Consider the following 13,205-nt stretch of genomic DNA (forward strand, 5'->3'; position numbering starts at 1 on the left):
GCAAGTCAAAACAGAGCATCAGATTCTGTCATGATTATTGCAACCAATGTCGATTCCTCAATGGAAATGGGAGAATGTAACAATGGATTTTGTAACGGGATTGCCTTTAACTCCGAACAAAAAAGATTCAATCTAGGTGATCGTAGATATATTGACCAAGTCAGCTCATTTTATTCCAGTGCGGACTGATTTCTCCATGGATAAATACGCTGAGTTATATATGAGAGAGATCATTAGACTGCATGGAGTGCCTGTTTCCATAGTTTCTGATCAGGACCCTCGATTTACTTCGAGATTCTGAAAGACCTTGCATGGAGCATTAAGCACTCGACTGAACTTCAGTACAGCATTCCATACTCAGACAGATGGACAGTCTGAGCGAACCATCCAAATTCTGGAGGATATACTAAGAGCCTGTGTTATAGAATTCAAGGGATCTTAGGAAAAGTATTTGCCACTTGCTAAATTCGCGTACAATAATAGTTATCAATCAAGTATTAAAATGGCTCCCTATGAGGCTTTGTATGGGAGGAAATGTTGTACACCTTTGAATTGATATGAGCTTAAGGATCGAGAAGTTCTTGGTCCTCAATTGATTCAGGAAGTGGAAATAAAAGTGCATATGATCCAAAATAATCTCAAAGCTGTAGCAGACAGACAAAAATCCTATGCAGACCTAAAAAGAAAAGAAATTGAGTTTTAAGTTAGAGATAAAGTTTTTTTAAAAGTATTTTCATGGAAGAAAATTTTGAGGTTTGGCCGGAAAGGAAATGTGAGTCCTCGGTTCATTGGACCCTATAAGATCGTAAAGAGAATTAGACCAGGAACATATCATCTGGCGTTGCCACCTGAAATGGAGAAAATTCATGATGTCTTTCATGTCTCAATACTTAGGAAATATCGATCTGATCCCTCCCATATTCTAACTCCAGAAGAAGTAGAGGTTCAACCGAATTTAACTTATGAAGAGAAACTGCTTCAAATCTTAGCTCATAAGATTAAGCAATTGAGGAACAAGACTATACCATTGGTTAAAGTCTTGAGGAGGAATCATAAGGTAGAAGAAGCAACATGGGAGCCTGAAGAAGACATGAGGATTCAATACCCCCATCTCTTTGCGTAATGAAAATTCGAGGAAGAATTTTCTTAAGGGGGAGATTTGTAACATCCTCAATATCAGGTTAGTGACTAAATTATAAAGTTATGGAATTTAGTACTTAAATAATTGAATAGTTTAAGGACTTATATGAAATGTGGTGTATGATCAAATTGAAAAGAATGAGGAATAGAAGGATAGAATGGTCATTTGCAAGGAAAATAATTAAAGAATGAATATATATATTAGCTACACGTGGAGGTGAAGGAAGTAAAACGCAAGGTTCCAGAGTTCTCTTCTTCTCTTCTTTCTCCTCACGTGAAGGCTCAAAACAAAGATGAGTTTTCTCATGAGAAATTATTAGCTGAAATTTAAGTTTAATTTTGATCATTAGATGTTAATTAAGCTTAAGAAAAGCTTAATTTGTTTTAAAACAACAAGATGATGGAATTAGGAATGATTAAAGTAAGGAGGTGAATAAGTGAAATCTTGATAGAAAGGTATTAATTAGATTTCAAGACTAAATTTAACTTGTCATTAGTGGAATTAAGGAATAGGAAGTGTTAGAATGGGAATTAGAACATGTTGGAAATTGAGTATGATTTCTGAATGCCATATAAAGGATAGGAATTTGGGTTTAAAGAAGTGATTATTGAGTGGTAATGAGTGTAAGTATATGTATGCAAGTTAGGGATATTAAAGAAGGTGAAATATAAAGAGTTGGATTGAAAAGAGAGTGGAATTTTTGGGTTGTGTACATCGGTACATCTTCAATGTGTACTGATGCACTCTCAAATAAATAAACATCGAATGTAATTAGTGCATCGATGCACCCCCTTAAGATGAAAACATCGAATGTGATTTGTGTACCGATGCATGGATAGTGCATCGATGCATGGATAGTGCATCGATGCACACGTTAAGGGATGCACCGATACACTGTAGAGTGCATCGATACATACCTTCATTAAGAGATGAAAATAGCCTTTATTTTAGTCTAAGAAGTGATAGTTTAGAATATATCAATTAGTATATTGATATGTATCAATGTATTACTATGTAGATTTAGAGCGTAATCATGTTCCGGAACAATCGATGGATTAGAATCGAGTCAAAACAAGACTAAGGTGAGTGCATATCCTAGATGAAATTGTATTGAGATAAGACTTGCGATGAGTCTATCTCTTATAGTTAAACTTATAATTTCATATTCATGCACATGCATATTTATATGTGTATTAATGTTATAGTGATTTTATGTATAATTCATTCATGCTTTAATATGAACTTGTATGAATGAATGCGTTGATATGAAAATCCATTCAGGTATGGGAAATAATGAAAATGATTATGTGTACTCATATGAAGTGAATTATGTATTATGTGAAAAGTGATACAAGAGATATGAAAATGAGAATTTTATTATAATTAAGCCCATGTTACTTAATGTGAGAGATGTAGGTATAATTGGCATGCCAAGAGTCGAGGGATTATCAGTGGTCATTCGGGACATAGTGGTCCTTCGGGACATAATGGTCCTTCGGGACATAGTGTTCCTTTGGGACAAATAATCAGTGCCCCTAGTGGGAATTTATTCGAGTTGTGGTGATAGCATTCGTGCACAACCTCAATGTACTTCCGTACCTTCTGTTCTCAATAATGTACATAGGCATTCAAAGATAAACTAAAGGAAATTCTTATGAGACAAAATTATTCATTCATGCATTTCATACTTATATGTCATAGTGTGGTATCTACATGTGCATTGCAATGTCCTAATGGATTGATAGTAGTGTATGTCATGATATTATTGCTATATGTTTATTTTATGACTCGCTAAGTCTGTGACTTAGCGTGTAAGTGAGTTACACATAGGTACCAAGAATCAAGAAGAGCAGAAATAGTAGTGGAAAGGACAACATTACTACTAGAAGATCATATCAGAAGTAACTGATAAAGTATGTATTTTTTCGTATACAGTGTGTTGGCATGTAAGAAATGTGTTAGTTATGAATGCTCTGATAAATTTTTTATTGTCCTGGTCAAATTTTTTGTAAGTCAACAACTTTTATTGTAATGAAAGTTTAAATTTTCATTGATTTTCTTTACGAGTTAAAGTTTAAAAAGTCAATGTGACACCTCAGACCCGTATTCGGGTCGAGTACGGGTAGGGGTGTTACAGTCTTAATATTCTAACTTCATTTTACGATGGTCGGTGGTTTCTTCTAATTTTCTGAAAACGTGTTTTATCATGGAATTTTCATTTTGTTTCTCTTTAAATGCATTATGCAAACTGGATAGGTGGTACTTACTGAACCCTTTCTACTACATTGTAGGAGGAAATTGTTGATGATACTGATGTATATATTGATGTCCATAAAAGGTGCAATGATGTTTTGATTTCATATCTTTTCCTTTTCTTCTCTTTCAGTTTGTCTAATTACTTCATCGAACATGAGATAATCCTTTCCCCCTTTTAAAGGATACGAGTGGCTGCTGCTGCAGCTGCTTCATCAGTTGCACGTGCTCCATCCAGTCGTAGATTGATTGGTCACAAGCCTTCAGTAAGTAAACAATGTTTGCTTCTTAATATCATGTTTCTCTTGCTTTCATCTTTAGTCCATGAGCGAAGCAAGGAACTAAAACCGGAACAATTTGGTGCTTCTCCTAGTTGGCCTAGGTGATAAATTAAACAGTTTCCATGATTATATACGGCATAGAAAGAAAACTTTTGGGCATCCTCTATATATGCAATCTCACACACCTTTTGTATCAGATTTCACTAAACCTTCCTATTGGGAAGTGCATGTGTAGACATAGGCCTCACAGACAGGAAATTGATTAACATGATACTTTGTCCCATCGAAGACATTGTAGTTATCTGTTAGGTATGGCTCATAAATATACCAGTAAAGAGGACAAGAGATGGAGCGGAGTGAACGCAGCGAACATCAACTGTCCTTACAAAGAAAGTCTCGTTGTGGGGTTACAAATTATGTGGGTTGGGGGTGCGGGGGCGTAGCCCCCGCGGTACGGTACAGGGTTGATTTTGTAATTATGTACCAGGGTTTTCTATTATAAATAGAGATGTAACCTAGACCTAAAATATCATTGAATAAAATTCTAGCGCCGCCTAGGCACCGAGGGCGTAAGAACATTGCCGAACCTCGTAAAATTCTCGTGTTCTTTCGTTTTCTTTACCCGTTTTCGTCAACAATTGGTATCAGATGTCAGGAGCAAAATTCGAAGTCGCGAAATTCGATGGTCAGGGTAACTTCGGATTATGGCAAACGAGGGTGAATGATCTATTGGCGCAGCAAGGGATCTTGAAGGCTTTGCGACCTATAAAACCGGCGTCGATGGATGAGGAAGATTGGGAAGAATTGCAGCAGCGAGCGGCAGGAACCATACGATTATACTTGGCGGACGAGGTCATGTATCACGTCATGCATCTATCGTCTCCAGATGAAATTTGGAGGAAGTTGGAAAGTCAGTTTATGTCCAAATCCTTAACGACAAAACTGTATCTGAAGCAGCGGCTGTATGGGCTGAAGATGCAGGACGATCACGATTTGGCGCAACACGTGAATGTCTTCAATCAAATCGTTTCTGATCTGGCTCGGCTTGATGTGAAAATTGAGGATGAAGACAGAGCGATGATTCTGTTGTGTTCGTTGCCTTCCTCTTACGAACACATGGTGACTACTCTTACATATGGGAAAGAGACTATCAACGTTGAGGAGATTACTGCAGCCTTGTTGGCTCACAACCAGCGGAAGCAGAATGCAGGGGAAAGCTCTCAAGCCGATAGCTTATATGTCAAGGGTAATCGAGATCGTGGACGGAAGCCAGAGAAGGTAGGGTCCGGGAAGCGGAATTCCAGATCCAAATCCAGGGATAAGAAGACGATTCACTGTTACAAGTGCAAGGAGGCGGGACATATGAAGCGAGACTGTCCGAAGTTGAAAAAGCAGACTGATGAGAAGCGTGATGGCTCATCCAAGTCTGTGAACGTGGTCGAGGATGATACTTCTGATTGCAGTGAGGGTGATATGCTTTCTATTTCAACGACACAATTGACAGATGCTTGGATTCTTGATTCTGGATGTTCTTATCACATCACGCCAAATAGGGAATGGTTTTTGACATACAAGCCGGTTAATTCTGGTTCGGTTTATTTGGGTGATGATCGATGTTGCAATATTGTTGGTATTGGTGATGTCAGAATTAAGATGCACGATGGCTCCGTTCGGACGTTGAGTGGTGTTCGACATATCCCAGACTTGAAGAAGAATTTGATTTCCTTGGGCACTTTGCACAAGAATGGTTTTATCCCTAAGGCTGACGAGGATAGGGAAACCATTCGGATTGTTAAAGGAGCATTGACTGTGATGAAAGGCAAGATGACTGCAGGGAATATCTACAGATTGTTAGGGAGTACCGTTGCAGGTGGAGTTCACTCTGTTGAGTCCTGTGATGATACGACAAACTTGTGGCATATGCGCCTTGCTCATCTTAGTGAACGTGGTATGGCAGAATTACACAAGAGAAACTTGTTGCATGGTGTCAAAAGTTGTAAGCTCGATTTTTGCAAGTATTGTGTTCTTGGTAAACAGACTAAAGTCCGTTTCAAGACTGCGAAGCACACAACTCAAGGGATTCTTGATTATGTGTATTCTGATGTATGGGGGCCTTCCACGACATCGTATTTGGGTGGATCTAGGTACTATGTTACTTTTATTGATGATTTTTCACGGAAAGTTTGGGTGTATTTTTGAAACAGAAATCTGAAGTTTTTGAGAAGTTCAAGCTGTGGAAAGCTGAGGTAGAAAACCAAACAGGACGAAAAATCAAGTGTTTGCGGTCTGACAATGGTACGGAGTACACAGATTCACAGTTCCTACAATTCTGTAAGGAGCATGGGATTCAGAGGCATTTTACAGTGCGCAAGACACCACAACAGAATGGTGTTGCGGAACGAATGAACAGGTCGTTGAATGAAAGAGCCAGATGTTTGCGGTTGAATGCGGGGCTTCCCAAACACTTCTGGGCTGAGGCTGTTAACATGGCGTGTTACCTTATCAACAAATCGCCAAGAGCATCGCTGGCTGGGAAAGTTGCAGAAGAGGTATGGACTGGTCATGATGTTAGTTTTGATAACTTACGGATTTTTGGTTGTCCTGCTTATGTGCATGTACCTGCTGATGAGAGATCCAAACTTGATGCAAAATCGAAGGAGTGCATTTTTCTGGGTTACAAGAAAGGTGTCAAAGGATTCAAGTTCTGGGATCCAGTTGCGAAGAAAGTTGTGATTAGTAGAGATGTCGTTTTTGATGAACAGTCTATGTTGCAGCAGAAGCAAGACACAACAGTGGTAGATTTCGAGCAGTTTCCAGTTGAGAAACCAGAAACTTCTCAACCGACTTCTGGTGGTTCCACTACGGATGATTTGCAGGATTATAGTCTCGCCAGAGACAGGGTGAGACGGACGAATATAAAGCCTCCGAACAGATTGGGTTTTGAAGACTTGGTATCTTTTGCACTTACTGTTAGCAGTGATGATCCAGTTACCTTTCATGATGCCGTTACTAGTCAGGAAAACGACAAGTGGATGGCAGCCATGGTTGAGGAGATGGAGTCTTTGAATCACAATCGCACATGGGAGTTAGTTCCCCTTCCTGAGGGTAAGAAGCCGATTGGTTGCAAATCGGTGTATAAGAAGAAACCAGCAGTAACAGAAAAAGAGGGGGAGAAGTTCAAGGCTCGTTTGGTAGCAAAGGGTTTTTCACAGCAGAAAGGAGTTGATTATGATGAAATCTTTTCTCCTGTGGTCAGGCACACTTCAATCCGAGCAGTACTTGCATTGGTGGCTAGTTGGGATTTGCATTTAGAGCAGATGGATGTTAAAACTGCTTTTTTGCATGGTGATTTAGAGGAGCAGATCTACATGCGGCAACCTGAAGGTTTTACTCAACCTGGAAATGAGCATTTAGTTTGCAGATTGAAGAAATCTTTGTACGGGTTAAAACAGTCTCCGAGACAGTGGTATAAACGGTTTGACTCCTATATGATCAAGATTGGCTACAACCGATGTGAGTATGATTGTTGTGTCTATGTTAAGAGCCTTGATGATGGTTCTTTTATTTTTCTATTACTGTATGTTGATGATATGTTGATTGCTGCGAAGAACATGGATGATGTTATCGGTTTGAAAACTTTATTGAGTCAGGAATTTGATATGAAAGATTTAGGTGCTGCAAAGAAAATTCTTGGAATGGAAATTTGCAGGGACAGAGACTCAAGGAAACTGTGGCTATCTCAACGGGGTTATGTTGAGAAAATGCTAGAAAGGTTTGCGATGAGCAGCGCGAAACCAGTTAGCACTCCATTGGCGAATCACTTTAAGCTCTCATCAGAACAGTGCCCTAAGACAGATAAGGAAGCTAAAAATATGACAAAGGTTCCGTATTCTAATGCTGTTGGCTGCTTGATGTATGCGATGGTATGTACTCGTCCTGATTTAGCTCATGCTGTTAGTCAAGTTTGTAAGTACATGTCTAAACCTGGTAAGCAACATTGGGATGCAGTCAAGTGGATCTTTCGGTACTTAAAGGGTACTGTGGGACATGGAATTGTTTTTGGGAGTCAGCGGGATAATCCTTTGGTTGTAGGATATGTGGATTCAGATTATGCAGGTGACTTGGATAATAGAAGATCTACGACAGGGTATGTGTTTACTCTTGGTGGAGGGCCTATTTGTTGGAAGTCTACTGTTCAATCTGTCGTGGCACTATCTACAACTGAAGCTGAATACATGGCAGCGGCTGAAGCTGCAAAAGAAGCTTTATGGCTTACTGGTTTAGTGAAGGAGTTGGGTGTTCAACAAGGTGGAGTTCAGTTGCTTTGTGATAATCAAAGTGCTATTCAATTGGCTAAGAATCAGGTGTATCGTGCTAGAACTAAACATATTGATGTAAGGTTCTACAAGATCAGAGAGTTGGTTGCATCTGGAGAGGTTTTGTTTCAGAAGGTACATACTGATGAGAATGCCACTGATATGTTCACCAAGCCAGTTACGACAGACAAGTTCAAGCATTGCTTGGACTTGTTGAATGTTTCGAGTTGTTAAAGAAGCAAGGTAACCCAACCCACATTAAAGTTTCCAAGGGACAGGATATTCGCCAAGGTGGAGATTTGTTAGGTATGGCTCATAAATATACCAGTAAAGAGGACAAGAGATGGAGCGGAGTGAACGCGGCGAACATCAACTGTCCTTACAAAGAAAGTCTCGTTGTGGGGTTACAAATTATGTGGGTTGGGGGTGCGGGGGCGTAGCCCCCGTGGTACGGTACAGGGTTGATTTTGTAATTATGTACCAGGGTTTTCTATTATAAATAGAGATGTAACCTAGACCTAAAATATCATTGAATAAAATTCTAGCGCCGCCTAGGCACCGAGGACGTAAGCACATTGCCGAACCTCGTAAAATTCTCGTGTTCTTTCGTTTTCTTTACCCGTTTTCGTCAACATTATCTTTCTGGACTTACAAAGACCTACAGAATGTTTCACTAGTATCATGACCCACTCTCTGTTTACAGCTATGTACTGATGTTTGATTAAAGGCCTCCGTTAATTAATCGATTTACTCTCTCTTTCCCACTGATCCTTCAGGTTGTTCAAAGCAAGCAAGGGAAAATGACAAAGAAATCTGTCGGCGATGATTCACAAACAGGGAGATCTCCAGTCAGCATCGAATGATCTTACGCAAAGCATAACTGAATTCGTGCAGCTTACTCTCCTTTCCGTGGATTGTAAATTCTCAGATTAGGTTGGTTATATTGCAGCTTGTGCATGTAGTTCAAAGTTCGAAAATCATGCATGTCTAATTAAAAGAAAGAAAAATCAGGGCATATTTTGTTTTGGTATGATAAGAATGGTGTTTTCGTAGGATAATTTCCTTTTAAATTCCTTTTTGTTTTGTGATTTGGTGTTTTTCCCATTGTATGAATTCCTTTCGAGTAGGGATGTAAAAAGATGACCCGACCTGTAAAACTGACTGAAACCGATTCGAGTCAAAACTGTTTGTGATCTTAGAAGTGGAGATCCGAAACCGACTCGAGTCCGAACTGGTGTTTACTTGAACCTTAGTTAGACCTGGAAATTATGTATCTGAATCCAACCTGCACCCGATCTGAGAATGACATGAACCCGAATTAAACCGATAATATGATAATCGAACCCGACCTGCATCCGATTGAAATTAACTTGAACGCGAGATTAACCTGGTAAATAACTGGCATTACCCGACCTATTATCAACCTGAATTGTTATGAACCTGACATGTAATTGACTCAACATGTAAATGATCTGACTTGTTATTGAATTGATTTGATTTTTACTTGACTTGATGTTTACCTGATTTATAAGTTATAAGTAATGAAGTTGTGAAATTTTGAATTTATAATAAACTATATTACTTAAAAGTTATAATTGAGGTACTTATAAGATTTTGATGAATTTTTTTATTTTGAATTTATAATAAATGATAATTAATATGATATTTTTAAAAGTTAAAACAATTTGTCAGTCATGATAATTAAATTAATAAATTTACTTTCTATATTGGTTATAATCCTTATATTATAATCTTAATTATAATCATTAAATTAATTTAATTAAATAATTTATTTATTGAATATGATTTTATTAGATTATATAAAATTAATTTAAATATTTATAAGTTTGATTTACTTTTTATGTAATAATTAATTAATAATTTAAATATAATTTAATTTAAAATTTTAAAATATATATAAAAGATGAATTTATTTGAGATTGAAAATTAAAATTTTAAAATTTAAATATCGGTTTAAAATAAACGGTATAATTATATATATTCACATGAGTTTAATCAAAAAAATATTCACATAAGTAATAGGAATTTAAAGGTGGTAATTGGCAAATTTTGATTTTATAATTAACAGATTTAGTGGTGGTAACATTTTTGAGAGAATTTTAGCAATTTGATTTTGTAATTCTGAATTTTTTGAAGGAATTTTGGCAATTTGATTTTATAATTCTGAAATTTTTTAGGGAAGGTTTTAATGCCAATGAAATGGTTTGGGTTAATTAGGTCCTCAATCCTCTAACAATCAGCATTTTTTATTTTGTTATTTAATTTTTGATTTATTTTCATTTTAGTCATGGTTTAATTGTAAATAAGCAAAATTTTTAATTAATGCAATTTAGACCTGTATACATTCTAATTACTTTTAATTTTTCCTTCTTTCATAATTATTAAATGTCCATGTTAATTTTAAAATATTTTATTTTAGTCACTTATGTTTAATGATATACTTTCTATATATATATATATATATATATATATATATATATGTATGTATGTATGTATATATATATATATGTATGTATAAGTATATACATTAGTATATATGTATGATGTACGTAGATAAATATATATATAAGTAATATATATATTTTACAGTTCATACACTATATAGTTTATAATATATATATATATATATAGTTTATAGTTTATAGTTTATAGTTTATAGTTTATATATTTATACCATATAATTTATATACTTATACTCTATACTATATATATATATATATATATATTAATATTTATACTTTTATTATAAGTATAATGTATACTTATATTATATACTTATTTAGGTATATATTTATATTGTATGCATAAATATAATATACATTATGATATATATACATGCATCTTTTATCATAATGTATTCATCATACATATTATATTATTATATAATATATATATTAATATATATTATAATTGTTTCAATTTTTTTCTTCAACTTTTGAAATGAATGCAATTCAATTCATATAATTCATCATACATTATATTTTTATAATGTAATGTACATTATGTATACATGTATGATGTATCATAACATTCATTCTATATATATATATGTATGTATATATATTATAATTGTTTCAATTTGATCCTTGTATGTTGTTTAATTTATTTAAATTATAGTTTGTAATTTCTTGTTTAATCAATTAAATCCTTCAAATTATATTATAAAATCTGAAACTTTATAAACTTTTGTTCCTCAACTTTTTAAATGAAAGTAATTCAGTCCATTTTTATATTAATTTTAGCTTCACATTTTATAATTATTTCGATTTGATTCCTATGTGTTGTTTAATTTATTTAAATCTTAACTTGTAATTTCATATTTGTTCAATTTTGTCCTTAAAATTGTATTTGTAAATGAAATTGACCCATACTTATTTATATTTTATAATTCCAATAAATCAAATAATAAACTTCATTTCAAAGTCTATAAATTATATCATAATCTCCAAACCCTTAAACTTTTTTCACCAACTTTTTAAATGGATTTAGTTTTGTCCATTTTTATATTAATTTCAACTTAACATTTTATAGTTATTTCGATTTGATCCCTCATCCATGCGTGCTGTTTAATTCATTTAAATTATAGTTTGTAATTTCATGTTTGTTCAATTTAGCTCTTAAAATTATATTTTTATTAAAATTGACATATAATTATTTTTTTTTTGTTATTTACTCCAAATCATATACAATTACAAATTATAATTCGTCGTTTATGAAAGAAGAAAAATAATTAACCCAAAAATAACCCGACTTGAACTCAATCCATACCCGGTAAGATACGATCTGAATTTTGTCTGTCAATGATTTGACCCGATTTGAACGAGATCCGCCTGAAGTTCATCCAAACCTGAATTAACTGCTTTGGACATTAATCATTTTGACCTGAACTGACGTCAATCCGAATTGAAATTAACCTTATCCAAACTCGAACTAAATCTGATGTCAAGTCAACCTGAATATGACCTAAACTGATTTGACTCGGACCCAACCTGATCCGAGTCGAACCATAAAATTAACCTGACATGACTTGTATCCAATTTGACCTGACCTGACAAGATCCGATCGAAACCTAAACGATTACCTGATTTTACATCCTACTTTCAATGAACGAATGTTAGAAACATGTTATCATCTTTTTCTTCTATAAATAATGTAAAATACAAGAATCAGTCTTCAATCAAACAAAATCTCATCTTTCATTAGATTTCTCATTATCATCCTCCTATAATACCCAAGAAAAAAGAAAGAAAGAAAAAAAGTGCACACTTCAACTATATACATTACTCAACCTATTCAAATTAGATTACAGATCGAACACGAGAAGATCTAAGACCCCGGAGTTAATCATTCCAACACAGGAGAAACACAGTATATCTCCATATTATTTAGAGCCTTGCCCTTTGCACTCTAATGTGCTTCAAGCACCTTTGACGGGAATGACCCTTCTTGCTCCTCATTGAGAACGAGCTTTCTCCCATTAACGCCTTCGCGGTGAACTCAGAAATCGGATTAATAAGAGCGGAAGAAGAACCTGAAACCAAAGTTTTTGTTGAGCTTGAAAAGTTGTGGGAGATTTTGAAGTTATTTTATAGGAAGAACAAGAGTTGTTGAAGATATGAGTGAAGCAAACATGTGGTGGGTAACAAATATTGGCCCCCTGGTTTGGGCCATTGGCGTTATGGCCCACTCTATAACACCCCAATTTATGGGCTAAATTTTAGAATTATAAAGTATTGGATTTAATTTGGTATTTTGGAAGAAAATTGAGGATTAAATTGAAAAATTTCATAGTTGGCAGACCGTTTTATAAAGTACAGGAAATTCAGTGGCTAAACTCATAGTTTAACCATTTTTCTTTAGGAGAAAATATAAACCCTCTTCCCCGTGCGTAGTTTCCATATTATTTTACAGTTTCCCCCAGGTCCCTTTGCTGTGTGCAAGGGTAAGCTTTACAGGTTCCTTTGTTGTGAGTAAGGGTAAGCCTTACAGTTTCCCCCAGGACCCTTTGTTGTGTGCAAGGGTAAGCCTTACAGTTTCCCCCAGGTCCCTTTCCTGTGTGCAAGGGTAAGCCTTAAAGTTTCCCCAGGTCCCTTTGCTGTGTGCAAGGGAAAGCCTTACAGTTTCCCCAGGTTCCTTTGTTGTGTTCAAGGGTAAGCCTTACAGTTTCCCCAGGCTCTTTTTCTATATGCAAGG

At 35.5% G+C, this 13,205-nt stretch overlaps 1 protein-coding gene across 1 annotated transcript in view; it reads left to right on the top strand.

Moving 5' to 3' along the window:
• The window catches only part of LOC120165424 (DUF21 domain-containing protein At4g14240-like), a 29,896-nt gene extending 20,980 nt beyond the window's left edge, over positions 1-8,916 (top strand). Inside the window, exons 7-9 of the mRNA XM_039174943.1 lie at positions 3,433-3,479; positions 3,579-3,660; positions 8,768-8,916. Coding sequence (XP_039030874.1) covers positions 3,433-3,479; positions 3,579-3,660; positions 8,768-8,854 — 216 coding nt within the window. The 3' untranslated portion in view covers positions 8,855-8,916. The remainder of the gene's footprint in view (positions 1-3,432; positions 3,480-3,578; positions 3,661-8,767) is intronic.
• Positions 8,917-13,205: the final 4,289 nt, after the last annotated feature.

The sequence above is a fragment of the Hibiscus syriacus genome, unplaced genomic scaffold, assembly GCF_006381635.1.
Source record: "Hibiscus syriacus cultivar Baekdansim isolate YM2019G1 unplaced genomic scaffold, ASM638163v2 tig00111582_pilon, whole genome shotgun sequence".
NCBI classification, from domain to species: domain Eukaryota; kingdom Viridiplantae; phylum Streptophyta; class Magnoliopsida; order Malvales; family Malvaceae; genus Hibiscus; species Hibiscus syriacus.